The following is an 18,568-nucleotide window of genomic DNA, read 5'->3' on the forward strand; positions in this document are numbered from 1 at the left end:
TGCATAACCTTGAGTTCTTGAGTTCAGTCTGATACTCTTATACCCTAGTTCATAAAATAATTTTGAAGATCTTAAATTTCATAGCTTTTTAGGTTTAAGATGGGCTTATTATGGTAAGGTATCAGCATGGTTTGCTTGATACCTTTGCTTAACTTGATAATGTTTACATGCAAACAAGACATTTAGTCTGAAGAAAAGAATTATTGGTATACACAAATATAGACTTAGTGTAATTCCCATCATGCTGTGTAATTAATTGCAAACCTTTTTGTTTGTGACTATTATCTGAAGACATTTTTGATTAAAAAGAAAAAGAAAGTTGTCTGTTTTAGTAGAAAAAGAGATCTGTAAAAGATGAAGCTATTTAGATAGGAAGTTCTAAAGAAGACAGTGAACCAAAAAATTAAGTTTTCCTGTATTCTTAAGAATATGTTTTAAAACAAACAATACAAAAAGTATTAAAAGTAGCATTAGGAGATACTGAAATATAAATTTCATTTAATTTAATAATTAAAATTTAGAAATTCATGTTATATAGATATTACATTCATAAGATAAAAAGTTTGAAAAGTATGTATTCTGAAGGCCCTTTAGTAAATCATCTTAATTAAATTGCATTAATTATTAGTATTTATTTTATAACTAAACATTTTTCTAACTTATTTATCAAATTTCTTCAAAAGTCAGACTTTGGTTAACTAATAAAGCAAAAGTTATAGTAGATAAACAAAAAAATACCAATTGACAAAATTCTCACAATTAAATTCAATTTAGGAACATTAATTTAAGAATCTAATAATAATAACAAGAAATATAATAGTAGTAGCAGTGATAACCAGCATTACTTTGTATGTAAATAGGGAAAATTATAAAAAGCAAAAGCAAATTAATTGCAATGAAAACTAAATACATGTGTATGGAAAGCATAATTTTTTTGATGATAAACTGTGATTAAACTAATCCCACTGAATGCATGATTTAGCTGGAGGTCAAGAGAGGTGATTTTGTAAAGGACTGCACAGCCATTCTTGGTGGGGAGTGCTCTGTACCACATCTTATTTGCCAAATGACAATTACTGAATTAAGAAAATTTATGGAGGAAAACATTTAGATAATGTTAAAATATGATTCAACTGTTTTAAATTTTTGAATGGTTGCATAAAATGGTAAAAAAAAAAAAAAAAAAAAAAAGTCTTTCTGGTGACCTGCAGCTCATTGGTTGAGAAAGCTGTACTCAGTGAAATATGCAACCCAACCCCCCCTCAGCGGGTGGGTAAGGGAGTATGTGTGTGTGTCCTGAAGAGCATGCAAGCATTTGTGTGTTTATATGTATATATATACAACTGACCTTGCTTTAGATTAGTCATCTAATTTTTGGCAGCCATGGCTGTTGGCTAAAGTGTACTGTTTTACAAATCAAGATCATAGGAAGAGGAAATTTTGCTTTCTTGAATCAGAACTGTATAACTTTGTTTATTTTACAATGTGTTGGAAAATGAGGATGTATTTTCCCCATGATATCACTAAACCGTTATTTAACATTAGGCTTATTTTGTTTTTACCTCTCCCATCCCTGTCAGAGTATTTGGTATGTAGTAGGTTCTCAAGAAATAGTTGCTGAATTGTTGAGTTACTAGATGTTTGAATAAACATTAAATTATAAGGCAGTCCTTCCAAATAAAAATTGATGCAAATAATTACTTTAAAGTTTAAATTTTCTGGTTTGCATGCATTTAGCAAACTGTAGGGCGACGTAGTAATAGCGAAATGATGTGAAAAACTTTAGGCTTAAACGAGGAATAATGTGAGGATAAATTTCCGTGCTTTATGTATATGTAGCATAAAATGCATCTTTTTCCTTGAAAAGTTATTGTTGACTTAATTATACCCTACTCGATTTTAATTCAAAAACACGCATGTAGTGTGTAAGCACTATTAAGAAACTAACTTATAGGTACCCACTGCTTCCAGTAATAAGTAGGATTTTTACCTCAGGACTGTTGAGTAACTTGAGGTACTGCCAGAACACCCATTGGTTACTTTCCTGGGATGTCTCCCTTTGGAGAGTAGAAGCTCCAGTCTCAGCATCAGATTATGCACTCCCATTTGTCTCCCTTCTTCCCCTTCCTTCCTTTCCACAACCATCTGGCTGCCCTCTCTCCTTTCTCCTTCTGTTCTCTTCTTTTTCATCTGCCTTGCCCAATTCCCCCCAAAAGGGGAAATTTATTATTTGATGTACCCTATACTTTTAGGAGCAGGTTGTCAGCCTAGTGCTGTGGTCCCTAACCCCCAGGCCACAGACGGCTACTGGTCCATGACCTGTTAGGAATTGGGCCACACAGCAGAAGGTGCAAAGCAGGAGGGGAGGGAGCTTCATCTGTATTTACAGCCACGCCCCATCACTGGCATCACTGCACAAGCTCCGCCTCCTATCAGATCAGCCCCTGCATTAGCGTCTCATAGGAGCAGGGACCTTACTGTAAACTGCACATGCGAGGGATCTAGGTTGCACGCTCCTTATGAGAATCTAATGCCTGATGATCTGAGGGGGAGCTGTGGCAGTGATGCTAGCACTGGGGAGTGTCTGAAAATACAGATTATCATTAGCAGAGACGTTTGACTGCACAGTAAATATAATGTGCTTGAATCATCCCGAAACCATCCCCACCCACACACCCCAGTGGAAAAATTGTCTTCCATGAAACTGGTCTCTGGTCCCACAAAGGTTGGGGACTACTGGCCTAGTGAACTAATGTTAAGCAGTTATATACTTTAGGGGGCTAATGGGTTTACATTTTAACCTATCGCAGGCAGTTTTTCAAGGAAGGGGCCCTGGAAACAATACTGTAACCCAAAGAGTTTGTCATTGTAGAATACCAGGCATTTTGGTAAGCAAAGGTAGGGTGTGTGACTAATGTTTAGGAAGATGCAACGAGTCACAAACTGTCACAAAAAAGTCTTTGGATTGTGTAAAATTTGCCCTAAGTTTTGACATTTTATCTGCTTCATGTAATTCCTTATAATATACAAACACAATAAATTATATTTGTCATAAATTATATATATAAATTATAAATTATATATGGTGATAAATTATATTTGCAGTTGTTAATGTATTCCTTTAGTTTCTCTATTGATGTTATAATTATTTCTCTACCTTACCTTATAGCCAAATTCCACAGTGATATCCAGGTACATTTCAGGGATTTATAACACTGAGGATTTCAGAATTCTCTTCCAGAGAACATGAGAATGTGTTATCTGTTCTTTGCTGCAAAAATAATTTTGACTGATTCTGTAATTTAGTAACATAAATAGATACCTTTATAGGGTAAATGGTGTTTGTTAATAGAATTTTGTGCAAGAGAAATTAGCTAAGAAAGAAACTAACATTAGAATAATGTCTTCCAGTATGAAAAAAAATTCAGATCCTTTTTAGCACAAAAATATTTAAGTTTTTCTGTTCTATTTATTCACATCCTAGATTATCTTTCAGTTTTTAGCTTCCTGAATCCCTTTTGAGTTTTCTTGAGTTTTCTTGGACATCTGTTTTGTGAATTCAAGTTTCTCCTATAAAATGGAGCTGATAATACTTCTAAATGCTAATGGAGGGTGACTAAGGACTTGTCCTTCTACAAGGTGACTTGGCCCTGTGGCTGTCAGTAGGTGGGCAGTATATGGGGTGGAGCCAAAGATCTGCCTTTTACCAAGAGACAAGGGAGTAGGGCCAAAATGCATGTCCCGTAGCCTGATTGTACAGCATTTCACTAGGGCATAGCAGCCTTATTTATGTGTTTAGTATCGTGTAGGTCTTCTCTTTGGACCATCGTATCATGTGGCAGTGTGCAGGGCACCTGGTCCCCAAGAAGGTGCAGTGACCCTTCTCCATCCCTGTGGTTTCTGTTGACTTTGGAGGCTTATTTATACTGTGTGTATTGTGAGATCCTTTCATGTTTATTTGAATTACTTTAATTTCTTATGATATAGCTAATATTCTGTTATAAAAAGCTTTTCTTTTCGGTTTGGTCACCACAAAAGGTCATCACCCACCTTTTGCAAGATTCAGGCAGATTAAGGTTAGGTTGTGTGTGAAGGCAAATTCTCCTGGGCATCAGCTAGAGAAGAGTAAGCTTCTAGTTTCCGCTGTACTATGCCAGTTTTCCCCTCAGTACAATAGATGGATGAACCTTAGGGACCTCTTATTTCAGTTGCTATTCCCTGGAAATGGCATCCTTTATCATTATTTCTAATGGGAAATTGTCTTTATGTTCCATGTTTTCTAAGCAGACAAAACATTAAGACTTATAAGACGTGCCTATATCTTAAAATATGATTCATAATTATATAAACCAGAAGATGATTCTGCTCATATTTCTTTGTCATGAGTAAAAGCCTGATTTAAAAATTGGTTTGATGTCTTATCCTGTGTGACGCGTGTATTTATCTTTATATTGTATGTTGGGAAAAAAAATTAGGAGTTACAAGAAAACATTCTGCTGTGTAAATAAGTCTAAATATACTCACTGATCCCTCTTTACCTTTGGGTGGATTTCCTAGCTCATGATTGCCATCACCAGCAAATCCCAAACCGAGCTGAACGTGAAACTCCCTCAGGAACTTTAACACTGTATTGCTTTCCAGGCCATTCTTTTCAAAATTCTGAAATAGTAGATTTGGGTAGATCTTTAGTACCTGCATTTAAAAAAAAAAAAAAAAAAAAAAAGCTGTTTAGGGGATTGTAATTACCGAGGTTTGGGATTTGCTCACTTGTTCTTCGTTCTTTAAAAATGATCACACATGCCTCTTCGTGGCATCTCATCTATTTGTCTGGCTTTAGTCTTGCACAGCATGTTGAGTTTTGTGGCAATTTCCTTTGAGCTTCTTTTTCAGAGGGCACTAAAAAGATTAAGGAGTTGGAGCTGACTGGAGCCATGAGACATTAAATCCTAAAACACAAAGGTAACTGGGCAGAGAAACATAAGACAGTCCAAAGAACAAAAGAAAGATGTCAAAGATGTGAGGGTCAGAATATACAATACAAGTACAAATATAGGATGCCCAGTTACATTTAAATTAGAATTTTAGATAAATAATGGATACTTTTCAGTGTTTATCTCAAACATTGCATGGGACATACTTATACTAAAAATTTATTTCAGATAGATAATGGTAAAATACACATATTAAAATAATTCATTGTTTGCCTGAAATTCACATTTAAATGGGAATCTTATATTTAATTTGGCAACCCTACCTGATGTGAAAGAAGGGCATGGCATACTGCTTAGACTCAGTAGTATCGCATAAAATAGCTATTCAATTAAACTTGGCCTAGAAGCAGGCTTTTTTTTTAAAGTACCTTTATTTTTTGGTTTGTTTACTGTTTCCTTGTTAATTACTTATAACTGATAGAATTAACTTCTATTTGCTTGTCTCTCTTACTGAGAAAATCATTTATTCTTCTTTTTTGACCTTACTGGTGAACAAATGTGCTAAAAATTTGCCTGTACTTACAAGCAGTATTCCATACATGAATTCAGAATTGCTTTTAGGATCAGAAATCTAAAGCAAATATTTATGTCACCCTAGTTGAGGTGTTTAGTTCTTTTAATGCCAGTCTCGAAGAGGGCTTTTATCTATCTAAACTTCACAAATCCTTGAGTTTGCTAATATAAATATGTTTGCAGTGACGTCTTGGTGGTAGCATAACATTTTTGCCAGCTTTTTGTAATGTTAAAGAAAGAAATAAACATAAATTGATTTTTGCTATTAAGAGAGTAGTAAGATCCTTGCATTTTACGTCCCTAAATACATGGATATAAATGCAACAATTAATATGGTTTAATGTATTTCAGATAAATTATTTTTAAAGTTGTTGTAGCTAAGACGTTTGTTTTAGATACTGAATAGAATTTTAGTTCTATATGTGTTAGGGAAATACTCAGTTAGGCATTAGAATTAATTAGTCTTGGTCTTTGTATGCCGTTTACTAGTACAAGCCTACTTACTGCAAAGGCCAGGACAGAGCAGCAGTGCCAGTGCTACTCAATAGTTGTTTCCTAGCTACCCTTCTTCCTTAACAAGATCCTTGGTTTTTTTCAGATATTAGGCTCCCACTATCATACAGGGGTGGCTGGATTTATCTTGAGTCCCCAGGGTGAGTCTTGATCAGTTCGTAATGATAATTCCATTGCCCTTACCCCAGTGATTTCTTTAGGGGTCGACACATGAATCAATTCCAGCCAGTCACACATTGGGGGAAATATGATAGAGAGGCCATGCTGATGCTAAGTAGGTTTTCTCCTCTTTTTTTTTGTTTCAGAATAAAAATATTTTCTTCGGTCTTTTGTTACTGTTTTGTAAGGATGCTTTACATAGAGTTAATGTGGATTTCTTTGGAGGCTGTGAACCTGGGGACAAAAGCCAGCACATGGGGGATGTAGACAAGTGGAAAAGGCCTGGGCCCTAAGAAAATGTCACCAAGCGGCCAAGATAAATAACTGGAACCCTCTTACTTTGGGACTTCTTGAGATATGTGTTAATAATCCCCTGTTATTGTTCAACAGGACATTTTGAGTTGGAGATTCTGTTACTTTTAGTCAAAAGCATCATAATGAAATTAAAGGAGTAAGACCTTAATGTTTACCTTACTGAGATTCTGCCACTACTTCTGTCAGAATGATGTCAGCAAAGACGGTGAGCTGAGAGTCCCTTGCCTTCCTCCTCTTCTTCCCTTCCTTTGCAGATAGCCATCTCTCATCCATACTATCATTAATTTATTTATAGAAAGATGGCAAAAACTTCTAACCCTTCTGAGGAAAGTAATTTTAAGTTGTATTTTCTTCTTCTAAAAGCAACTCTGTCAAACCACTGATTACCTACTGGAAATGGCCATTGTGTGGCATGAGCTGGTCAGCGTCTTGAGGCTTTCAGACTGGCAACATGCTCGTCTGCTGCTGAGTCTGTCCAAATCCTTTGTGATGAACATAAAATCACCGTTTCTTACAAATACGGCTTCAGCATGCAGAACATTGCCATGAAATACCAGATGGTCCCGAGGCACAAAGTTCTTCCTGCCTGAGAACAATATCATCTGCAAAAGGGAACTACTCATGCTGCAGCACCACAGAGAAATCCTTTGCTGTTTCTTAAGCCTTACTGAATCTGGCCGTGAACTTATTTGGACAACACAAGTGCTATCGTGGAATTCTTTTCTGAGACTTTGTTCCCTCTTCTTCACTCACTTAATATCCCTGCTAGAGTCTTTGTTCAATGGTTATAACAAGATGTCAAGAAAAGTAATAATGAATGGTGGATTTTCTACTATAGATAAATTCATACCAGCAAGCGTGGTACTTAGTGTGGGGGTATACTGATGATTGGCATCCATTTTTAACGAATCTGCACCCTAGTTAGGAGAGGTATGCAAGAGACAGATGTATGTATGAGGTACAGAAGTGGTGCAAAGAGGATAAGACGACTTCATTTGGGGGCAGCAGGAGGAAGATTTCCTGGAGGATTCATCTGAATTAGGTTCTGAAGAATGAAAGGGTATTCCAGGCAGAGAGAACAAACAGGATGTGCAAAGGCACAATGACATGAACAAACGTGATGGGATTGAGTTTTGAAGGTGGATAGGAAAGAGGGGGAGATTTTACTCATCTCTTCAAGCTGATTAAATCACGTCATTGGCTTTGCTAGGCTCTGGTGGTCCCATGTCTTGACCTGGTTATGGAAAATGTGACTTGAAGAGTTCAAGAAGAAACACCAAGGGTAGCCAGTGCGTAAAACATGTCAGTCACCTGTCCCTGGCTCTGCCCTCAAATTTTATGAACTGGGCCGAGTTTTATGAACTGGGCCACTGTCTTAACTTCTCTGGGCTCTAGCTGCTTCATTTAGGAAACAAGGAACCCACCTTATAAAGAGCTGACTTTAATCCACATAAAGAGGTTAGAGTTGTGCTTAGTATGTGGTAAGTGGTCAGTAAATGTTAGCTATTTTTACTAGTTTTTGAGTTATACGTCTATTAAGCGTGGTCAAGGGGAAATCAAATTGTTTCACCTCATTATGTACCTTGATACAGTCCACTAGAATTATTTTTAGGAAAGCATGGGTTAGAAACTTTCTCTGATGGTTCATGACAGACTGTTTCTGATTTTGCAGGACCATAAGGTGGCACAGCATGTGCTGGGCTTCTTCCCATTTCCTGCTTTTTTTCTGTAGTACACCTCAGAGAAGACTTGTTTGCACAGTCTCTTTAATTCTGTCAGATCTTAATAGGTGGCTGGGCGAGAAGTGGGGGTGACTTTTGATTTCAATAGGAACTGCTCAGAATGGCTGATGAAGTTCGTGTTTCTCTTTTAACACTTTACCGCCACAGTCATCTTTGAATTGCTGGTTGCTACAGAGATCACTTAGGCTGCTATTTATGATAATTGGTTTGCATTCTCTTTGGATGAGCTTGTATTGTTAGTGGGGACTATTAAAAGCTACTATTGTGGTCCTTTTTACTCTCAGATTGGTGAGTGAAGTGGATCCTGTCAATGAGTAAGAGGGTCCCAAAGCAGATTTTTAAAAGATAATGACCAACAAGCGTTGCCAGTTCTCTTTCTTATATACTTATCACCATGTTCAGGGAGAGAATCCTGTTGAAAAGCTCCTTAGCACTTATCTTGATTATTTTTTTTCAGATGCAACTGAATGAAGACAGAGTCAAATAAGAATATGCCAGTGGGGTAGGGCAAATGTGATGACAGAGTGAAAACTGTGACCTTGGGTTCAGGATACCTAGGTTAGGGTCCTAGTTCTATGACCTGACAGGTTTTATACCTTAACTTCTCAGTCTATTTTCTTATTCATTGTGTGTGTGTGTGTGTGTGTGTGTGTGTGTGTGGTGGGGTTAATAACACCCACTTCACTCTCTACCAATGAAAAACACCAAGCAAATACTTAGGCATTGCATTTTGGACCTTGTTCAGTTTTTCTTTAATCAGTCATACCACTAAACTTTTGCTCCAAGCTTATATACAGTGGAGCCTGCCTCTGTGAATGAGGCCATGCCTGTTTTGCATGGTATAGCATAGCCCCCTTCATCTGCGTCTTCCAAGAACACATGACCATCACACACATCTCTCTCTATCAGTGCTTTCCAATTGAAATATCATGTGAGCCACATGTGTACTCTAAAATGTTCTAATAGCCATATTAAGACACATAAAAAGAGATGAAAATTATTAAAGAGAAGTAGTCTGACTCTGGAGCTCTTACTCCACTGTCCCATTAGTAATATATAATGTTACTAATTAATGAAATGGGCTAAAATATCTCTGATAAAATGTTTTTTGATCCATTGTGGTGGGTTGAGGTTATCTGGAGTTTCTATAATTGTATGATAAACTGGTTTTCTTTGTTGGGGGGCAGGCAAGAATGAGACTAGAGGATGTGGCCATCCTAGTAGGAAATGGTTTCATAGCAACCAATTGACATTTGTTTGTCCCTTAGTTCATTCTTTCTTTCTTAAAAGAAAAAAAACTGAGCACATTCTGTATATTAGGCATTGTTTTAGTGTAGGGTGAAGAGGCAGTGAGCTAAAACAAGTCCTTATCCTAAAGTGCTTTCATTCTAGTTGGGGGACTTAAATAATAAGTAAATAAATGAATATAAGCTATATAGAACACATCACATAGGGAGATATATATATATATATATATATATATATATATATATATATATATATATCCCTATGAAAACCAGAAAAAGTCTATGGTTATGAGGACAACAGAATAATAGGGTAACTGGAAAGAATATAGGATTTAGGGTCAGGATACTGGTTCAGATTTGGTCCTTGCTTCTTGCTAGTTGGGAGGTTAGGCAAGATACTTAACTTCTTTGAGTTTCATCCTTTGTAACGATACTCTATAGGAGTTTTAAGAAAATTATTGAATTGGAAGACATCAGTTTACCAGACTTCAAGATATACTACAAGGCTGTGGTAACCAAAAGGGCATGGTACTGGCACAAGAATAGAGACATAGATAAATGGATCAGAACAGAGAACAAAGATATAAAACCATCCTTTGATTGCCATCTGATCTTTGATAAAGCAGACAAAAACATACACTGAGAAGAAGAATCCCTATACAATAAATAGTGCTGGGAAAATTGGATAGCCACATGCAAAAGACTGAAACAAGATCCACACCTCTCACAAAAATTAATTCATGATGGAGGCATGAAACTATTAAGAATTCTGGAAGAAAATGTTGGAAAAACTTCTATAGACATTGGCCTAGGCAAAGAATTTATGAAGAAGACCCCAAAGGCAATCACAGCAACAATAAAAACAAATAAATGGGACCTGATCAAATTAAAAAGCTTCTGTACAGCCAAAGAAATTGTCACGAGAGCAAACAGACAACCTACAAAATGGGAGAAAATATTCGTATACTATGTATTCAGTAAAGGGCTAATAACCAGAATCTATAAAGAACTCAAGCAAAACAGCAAGAAAACATCAAACAACCCCACTAAAAAGTGGGCAAAAGACATGAACAGAAGCTTTTCAAAAGAAGATAGACCAATGGCCAACAAACATATGATAAACTGCTCAGCATCTCTAATCATCAGAGAAAGGCAAATCAAAACTACAGTGAGATATCACCTAACTTCAGTGAGAATGGCTTTTATCAAAAAGTCTCAAAACAATAGATACTGGCGTGGATGCAGAGAGATAGGAACACTCAGACACTTTTGGTGGGACTGCAAACTAGTATAGCCTCTGTGGAAAGTAGTATGGAGATACCTCAAAGAACTAAAAGTAGAACTGCCATTGGATCTAGCAATCCCACTTTTGGGCATTTACTCAAAGGAAAAAAGTCATTTTATAAAAAAGACAGTTGCACTAGAATGTTTATTGCAGCACAATTCACAATCACAAAGATGTGGACTCAAGTGCCCATCAATTCATGAGTAGATTAATAAAATGTAGTATATGTATGCTATGGATTACTACTCAGCCATAAAAAAAATGGGGAACTAATACCTTTTGTAACAACCTGGATGGAACTAGAGACCATTCTTCTAAGTGAAGTATCACAAGAATGGAAAAACAAACACCACATGTACTCACTATTGAACTGGAACTAATCGATCAGCACTTACATGCACATATGGAAGTAAAACTCAATGGAAATCAAGCAGGGGGTGGAGAAAGGGTTGAGTAAATTCATAACTAATGGGTATAATGTGCACTATCTGGATGAAGGGCACACTTATAACATTGACTTGAATGGTACAAAAGCAATACATGTAACCAAAACATTGGTACCCCCATAATATTCTGAAATTTCAAAATAAATAATATAAATAATTACAGCTTTTAAAAGCAATAAAAATAAGATTAATAAGACGTGTTAGTCAAGGGTACACAGTTTCCGTTACGCAGGATAAAAAGTTCTGGAGGTTTAATATATAGCATGGTGACCATACTACTGTATTGTGTACTTGAAATTTGCTAGGAAAATAGTTGATAAATGTTCTCACCACACACATTACAAAAGATAATTGTGAGGTGATGGATATATTAATTAGCTTAATTGTGGTAATTATTTCACAGAGTACACGTATGTCAAAACATTATACACCTTAAATATGTACAGTTTTTGTTAACTGTAGCTCAATTAAAAAAAAGGAAAATGACATATGCATGGAATTTGCTCAGTACAGCATGGCAGCGAAACTCATGGAGTTCATGGATTTAACATTTGGAATTTAGTATTCACTAACCCCCTCCTCTCCAACCGCCCCCCCAGCTCCCGTGCCCCCCTCCCCATGCAATGCCATAATGGCATGTAATTTTGTTGATACTTAAATTCAACTGAGAGGCCAATGAAAATGTGAGTAGAAGTCATTCACTTAGCAGCTGAGTGAGCCTAGCCTGGGGCCCCTTTGTCCACAAAGCAATAGGATTTTGCTGTTCTGCACTCATCACTTAGTATACATTCTATTATAAAATATGTTAAAGCAATATTTGTAAGTTTGAGACTTTTAAATTCTCCTTTCAATGCTGTGGGATAATATAATTCAGTTTGCCAAAATAACTTTATTTTCATTCTACCTCAGGCACTTAGACTTAGGTGTTCACTGTTCACTGGGACAAGTTCATTGGGATAAGGAGTTTTTCATGTGAAATAATATATGAAAAATTTTTTTAGAATAAATTAAGATAAATCTTCCCGGCAAGGAATGATAGTACCATGGTATTTTCCCTCTGTTTGAGTTCATTGGGCTCTTTATCAGTTAGGATTCAGTACCCTGTTACTACTTACCACATGTTACCAACAAAGCCCAAATCAGAGTGGTCTGCACATGGGGAGGTTTCTTTCTCTTGCATATCGAGGAAGTTGAGCGGTAGGCAGTCTCGGGTTGCAGTGCTGCTCCACATTATGTGGTCTGAGATTCTGTTTATTTTGCTGTTCTACCATCTTCATGGGTCAAGGTGACAGTTCCAGGCAGCACATCAAATTCTAGCCTGTAGGAAAAGAAAGAGAGAGAGAGAAAGAAGCTTCAGCCACCTTTAATGGTTCCCTAGAAGTCATGCTCACATTTGCTTACATCTCATTGGCTTTATCTTAGTCGCTTGACTGTGGCTATACCTATCCAGTGAACCTGGTATTCATAGTCTTAGATGGGCGTAGTCACTGTCCCAACTATCTGTGCTTGTGGAAGAGGGAAAGGAAGATTATTTGGATGGGACACTTAATATTGGTGCCTCTCACAGGATTTGAAATGTGTGAGACATGGCGGAAGCCCTTCTGTTATTCTGTTCTGATATGCAGTTTGGGGAGCATCGTTGTTTCTGAAATGTGGAAGGCACTGATGATTTTTCCCCAGTGGTTTGATGTAGATGTTTCTGACAGAGTGTTGATAGGAAGGGAAGAAGAAAATAGCACCTATGCTTTAGCCTTTTCCTGTTAATATCTTTTACTCTGTCTAATTGACAGGCCTTAAAGCTATGCCTTTGTGCATTTCAAGGAACACCTGTGCCTGGAGCAAAGCGTTTTACCTTTTTGAAAAAACCTTTCTCTTTCTACCTCTCTTTGATGTGTATGAGGTAAATGCACATGGAGATATGGTACCCACTAGTCGCCTGCCACTTTGCTGTGGAATTGGACTGTGACCTCCTTTCCTTACCAGGATGTCATGCAGTCCCCACTGTGAGTATTGAGATTTGTGATGGGAACTGCAGGTCAGGGCAGGCTCCACACAGTGGTGGTTGCTGGGTTCCTGAGTAGCATATTGGCTGGTCTGATGCTGTAGTGAAGATCCTGGCATAAATCTTCAGTTGGTCCATGATTTAGAATGAAAAAGCTAGAATCTCATTTGAACATTAAAAAATAGCTGAGAAACATGAGACATCTCTGAACTGTAGAATCTGAAATGTTTTTCCTGTGGCAGTTACTATTATGGATAAAGTATCATAGCCAGCCAAGATTTATAAAATTTAGCTTTTACCGTAAGTGGTTCAAGTATTTTATAAAGCTGATGTCTTGGTTGTATTTAGATATTTGCAATAATATTTATGTTTTAGTTACGTTTCTGCAGTTTAGTTTTATATAAGAAGTTCTTTTTAAATTCCCATTAGTTGATATCTGCTGGTTAAATTTTCCTTTGTATTTAAAAAATAATGTTATTCATTCACTGGTAAATATAGTAGTCAGAAGACAAAATATGGGGAAAATTAAAACATGGGCTGAATAATAATAATAAATAATAATAATATCAACTGCCCCAGAGAATACTAATTGATAGATTGTATCAAATTGAAAGAGTATGTGTAATGGCAAGATTTAGGATTCTTTCCTTAATCCTGAACTGGTAACTATTTTTATAATGACCTGGATGAAGACTTTGGTCAATACCTTATTATGTTAGTAGCTATAACAAAGAGAAGAGATCTCTGTGATCATTGGGTGAAGGGATAAGAATTCTAAAAATAAAATCAACTGGAACAGTGGACCAAATAAATATAGTAAGATGAAACATGGCTTAATGAGGCACATATGAGTATTTTAGAAGTTTTTGTTGATTATAAGCATGATGTGAGTCAGTTGATGTGACTGCCAAGAGGAGTTAATTGCTTTTTAGGTTGAATTAATAGACATAGAGTGTTTAGAATGTGGGAAATGGTCCTCCCACTTGTCTCTGTGTTGGCCACACTGCCGTAGGAGAATGATGATCCGTCTAACCAGTACATTTTAAGAGGGACATTGCTATTGCAATGTGTTTTATCTGCTTAATCTTACAGCTTTCAAAGTGCTTTCATTTTGGGTTTTTATATCAAAGGACCTTATTATATACAAAATATAATTAATTTAGATTTAAAATAAGATATAATAGCAACTTTGTACATCTTTAAACTCAGAACAGTTATGATCCATCACATCCAATTATCCATCGTACTTAATTTTATTTAACATGCTTGTTGTATGGCAGACTAGAGTATATCCTTAGGAGATTACCCACGATGTTGGGGAAAACTGAAAAAATTTATCCTAGAATAGAGAAGACTCACAAATAACCCAATGCCTGTCTTTGAATTCTTGATCTGCTATGTTGAAGGATGAAATTAACATTTAGTCTACTTTGTCTTAGATAGTAAAGAACTAGGGTTGTGTGGAAGCCATAAGGAAGTAGATTTCAATTTTTTTATAGCTGCCCCAAATTAAAATAGGCTTCACTGAGGTATAAAAAAGGGGGTGTGGGTGTATGATGTGGCACGTGTGTGTGCTTTATTGGCTCAAATGGAGTCTGAGAGACCACTTGCTTATGAGAAATATTGGTCTGTAGCTTTATTTTTTATTGTAAAAAAATCTGGTCTTACAGATTTTGAGTAATATTAGAAACATCTTCCTCACATCAGTTTTTAAAAGAATCCTGCCATGTGTTTTTCTAGTGTCTTTATGGCTTCATTTTTATAAATTAAAACCTTTTATCCATTTGGACCATAACATTGTGAGTTATGGTACAATTTAATTTTTTATGGATGACTACTCAAGTTATTCTATCACCATTCATTGAATAGACCATCATCTACTACAGATCTGAGGTGCTATACAAGTGTTTTATGGTACATTTCTGATTGTATTTGGGTCTATTTCTTGGGTCTACTCCACTGGTCTCTCTATTGGTGTATAATGCAAATAGCTTTTAGGAAACTGTACTTTCTGATAGCTATCCCCAGTGCTAGATTTTTAATTTCCTTTTTCTTCCCCTGTCTTGTCTGTGTGAAAATGTAGACCTTTCTCTATACTATTAATAATAAAGTATCCATTTATTAACTCTGTATGTCATTGTAATATTTGATACCATTTTATGTCTTAAATGTAACTACAGTATCATTTATTCATAAAAAAGTTGAAACCTGATTTTTAGCCAGGTACCTCTGGCATATTTTGTGAACTATATTAACTTTGTTGGAGTTTCCAAGAAGATGATTTGCTCAAATCTCCTTTCTTTGATTCATATCCACGAATTTTTCAGGCCATAATTACCAAAAAGTAACTCACTGTTGTAATAGCTGAATTTAAATGCTAATTAAACTAGGTATTGCAAAGATGGTATTTTAGAATAATGTTTAAAAAACAAAAAATGCCATTGACCCTGAGCATGGTGGCTCCTGCCTGTTCCCAGCACTTTGGGGGGGCCAAGGCTAGAGGATGGCTTGACGCCAGAAATTTGAGAACAGCCTGGGCAACAAAGCGAGACCATATCTCTATAAAAAATTTAAAAAATTAGTCAGGCGTGGTGTTGTGTGCCTGTAGTCCTAGCTACTTGGGAGGCGGAGGCAGGAGGATCACTTGAGCCCAGGAGTTTGAGTTTGCAGTGAACTATCATCGTGCCACTGTGCTCCAGCCTGGAAGACAGAGTGAGATCCTGTTTCGGAAAAATTAAAAAAAACAAAAAACTTTTGATAAAATAAAATTGAATGAAAAAATACACGAGTTCTAGTTTTTGAATAGTATATATTAGTATTTTTATTTATCAAGTGAAGGAGTTGGAACAAATGATCATTAAAGTCCACTTCAATTCTTTGTCATTGTCACTATATTTCCGTTTCCATTATTGCGCTTGGTTTGCAAGGTGAAGCCCTTTGTGGTGATGCCTAGGGCTTGGCAACTGTAGTGCTCTCAGCTGCCTCACTCTTAGCAATTGCCGTCCCATTTCCATCTGGTCTCTTTTGTGAATCACGCTTAGAGAGCTAAAGTCCTGGACTTAATTTGCCTTGCTGGTACACACACATACACAAGGTCCCTGCTTCCATTTTCTTCATTTTATAGAAATGGAGATTATAATATAATGGTGATGTTCCTGCATTGCAGCTTGGTTTAGCTTCTCCTAAAATGAAGGTGATAACATTAGTAAAGAAATGGAATGGTCTTCTCTCTTCACTGCTCGGGGCAAGAGGTTTTTTGCCACCTGGGTACAATAGGACACTTCTTTATCAGTCTGTTACTCACAGCAGCAATTTCCTTACAACCTGTCTTGTTTGTTAGACTCCTAAATAAAACCCACTTTTTAAAAGGGCTTGCCTTCCTTATATTTGAATGGCATTTTCATAAGCCTTTGGAACAGATTTAAACGTATTTCACGTCAGCCTTCTTTTCGAAGCCAAATCATCCCAGTGTGTTTAGTCTTTCTAATCTTTTAATCATTTTATCCTCAGCATGTTTCCAAATGCTTCATATCTGTCTGTATATTCCATAACTGGGCTGAGTTCTTCAATAAAGTCTGATGAGGATTGAATGAAATGGAAGGATTACTCCTTTGCTGTTCCTTATGTATTTTGAGATTTGTTGTTTTATTTCCAAGACTATGTTGTTCTCCCTCTAGTTAAGCATCAAAAAATAAATAAATAAATAAAATGCTTCTGTGAGACCTAATATGCTCTATCTCTGGTGAAGTATGTGGCTCTGTCGCATGGACAGGAGCCTGTGCAGTTACTTAGAGCTTAGAAAGGCTCTGTACTTGGTTTAATGCTCTGTCCCCGCTGTCTTGAAATTCTTAATTTCTTATTAAGAGGCTCCTCATTTTGCATTTGGCCCTAAAAATTAAATACCTGATCCGGATCGTAGTCGATGAGTAGAGGACATGGTTGGGAAGTCATATGTAATGTCTACCCCTCCCTCAGTAATAATAACTATGGTGGCTAAACTCAGGGTGAGGAAATGTGGCTGTGAACTCCCATTCCCCTCCCTAGTTCACAGCTCTTCCCCCAAAGTGCTTGAAGAAGCACTCCCTGACCACCTTTTGCAGAGTTTGTTCTCTTTTGGATTGATCTCCCTGTCATTCCTTCATTTATCTCAACTCAGGCGTTGATGCATTTTGTTCGTGGAATCCAGACTTTTGGCATCCAACAGTTGCCCTTTCCAGAGGATTCTTTCTCAGCGACCCTTCAGTCCTTTACAGTCTTTCCTCCTATTACCTCTTGTTCATGGCATCATCCCCTCATCTCTAAGTCCTTGTCTTCCCTGCTTTCCCTGTTTAGAACAGCTAGAAATTCTGAACAAATTTACCATCCAAATTTTAGATTTTCCCTGTCTCTGCAGAGAGACTGGGGTGGTGGTAGTTACAGGAATTCTGTCTGGGGTAGAAATTTGGATTCCATTTCCATATCAGGATAATGAAGTACACGGAGAAGTGACTTGGAAATGTTTTAAAATCTAGCCTATTTTACCTCTTATTTTTCTTTACCATGACGTTAATTCTAGATGTCAAATCTAATACACATACAGCAAATATAACTTTTAATAATCATTATAATTAATTCATTGCCTAATTTATCAGCTTATTTTTTCTTTTTCTTGTAGCTTAACAAACAACAATTGCAGTTACTGAAAGAACGTTTCCAGGCCTTCCTCAATGGGGAAACCCAAATTGTAGCCGATGAAGCATTTTGCAATGCTGTTCGGAGTTACTATGAGGTAAGTTTCAAGAGCTTTATTTTTTTGGCATTACTGTGCTTTTTTAAAAAATTTTTTTAAATGGCTTTCCCATTTTAAGAAGCTCACTGGTATGACAGGAAGACTGTGAGTTTGCAGCCTTCTCGAAAGTATTGTCAATTCTGTTTTGCAATTAAAAAAAATTCTTAATTCCACAGCCTGGTTTTAAGAGATAAACAGAATTGGAAATTAGTCACATCTTTTGAAGAGAAGTAAACTGTTTAGAAAAATCTTCTGGCAGTGATTGATACAGCCAAGTATAGCTATCTTTAGGTCCACATGTCTAAATTATCCTTTTTAATCAGGATTTTAATAATAAATTGCTATCGTATGCCATTTTGTTCCCTAAGCTTTATAATAATTAAAACCAGTGACTAATTTCAAGAGGATAAATTCTGCCCCAAAACAGAATGGACTGGTGAGTGCAGCACCAATGGAGGCTAGATTCTGGTGGCATTGCACAGTCACTTGGGAAGCACTTCACACAAACAGGTCCCAGAGCTCTGCTCCGGAATTACTGAAATGAGACTTTTAGAATCTGTGCTTTTAAAAGCTCCCCAGATGATTAT

General features: G+C 36.6%; 1 protein-coding gene across 5 annotated transcripts in view; it reads left to right on the forward strand.

The window, feature by feature from the left end:
* CADPS2 (calcium dependent secretion activator 2) overlaps positions 1–18,568 on the forward strand; it is a 438,625-nt gene that overhangs the window by 91,498 nt on the left and 328,559 nt on the right. For all 5 annotated transcript variants that reach the window (XM_045564928.1, XM_045564925.1, XM_045564927.1 and 2 more), the window contains exon 2: positions 17,868–17,981. In XM_045564928.1, the coding sequence (XP_045420884.1) occupies positions 17,868–17,981 (114 nt within the window). The remainder of the gene's footprint in view (positions 1–17,867; positions 17,982–18,568) is intronic.

The sequence above is a fragment of the Lemur catta genome, chromosome 11 (genome assembly GCF_020740605.2).
Source record: "Lemur catta isolate mLemCat1 chromosome 11, mLemCat1.pri, whole genome shotgun sequence".
NCBI lineage: Eukaryota > Metazoa > Chordata > Mammalia > Primates > Lemuridae > Lemur > Lemur catta.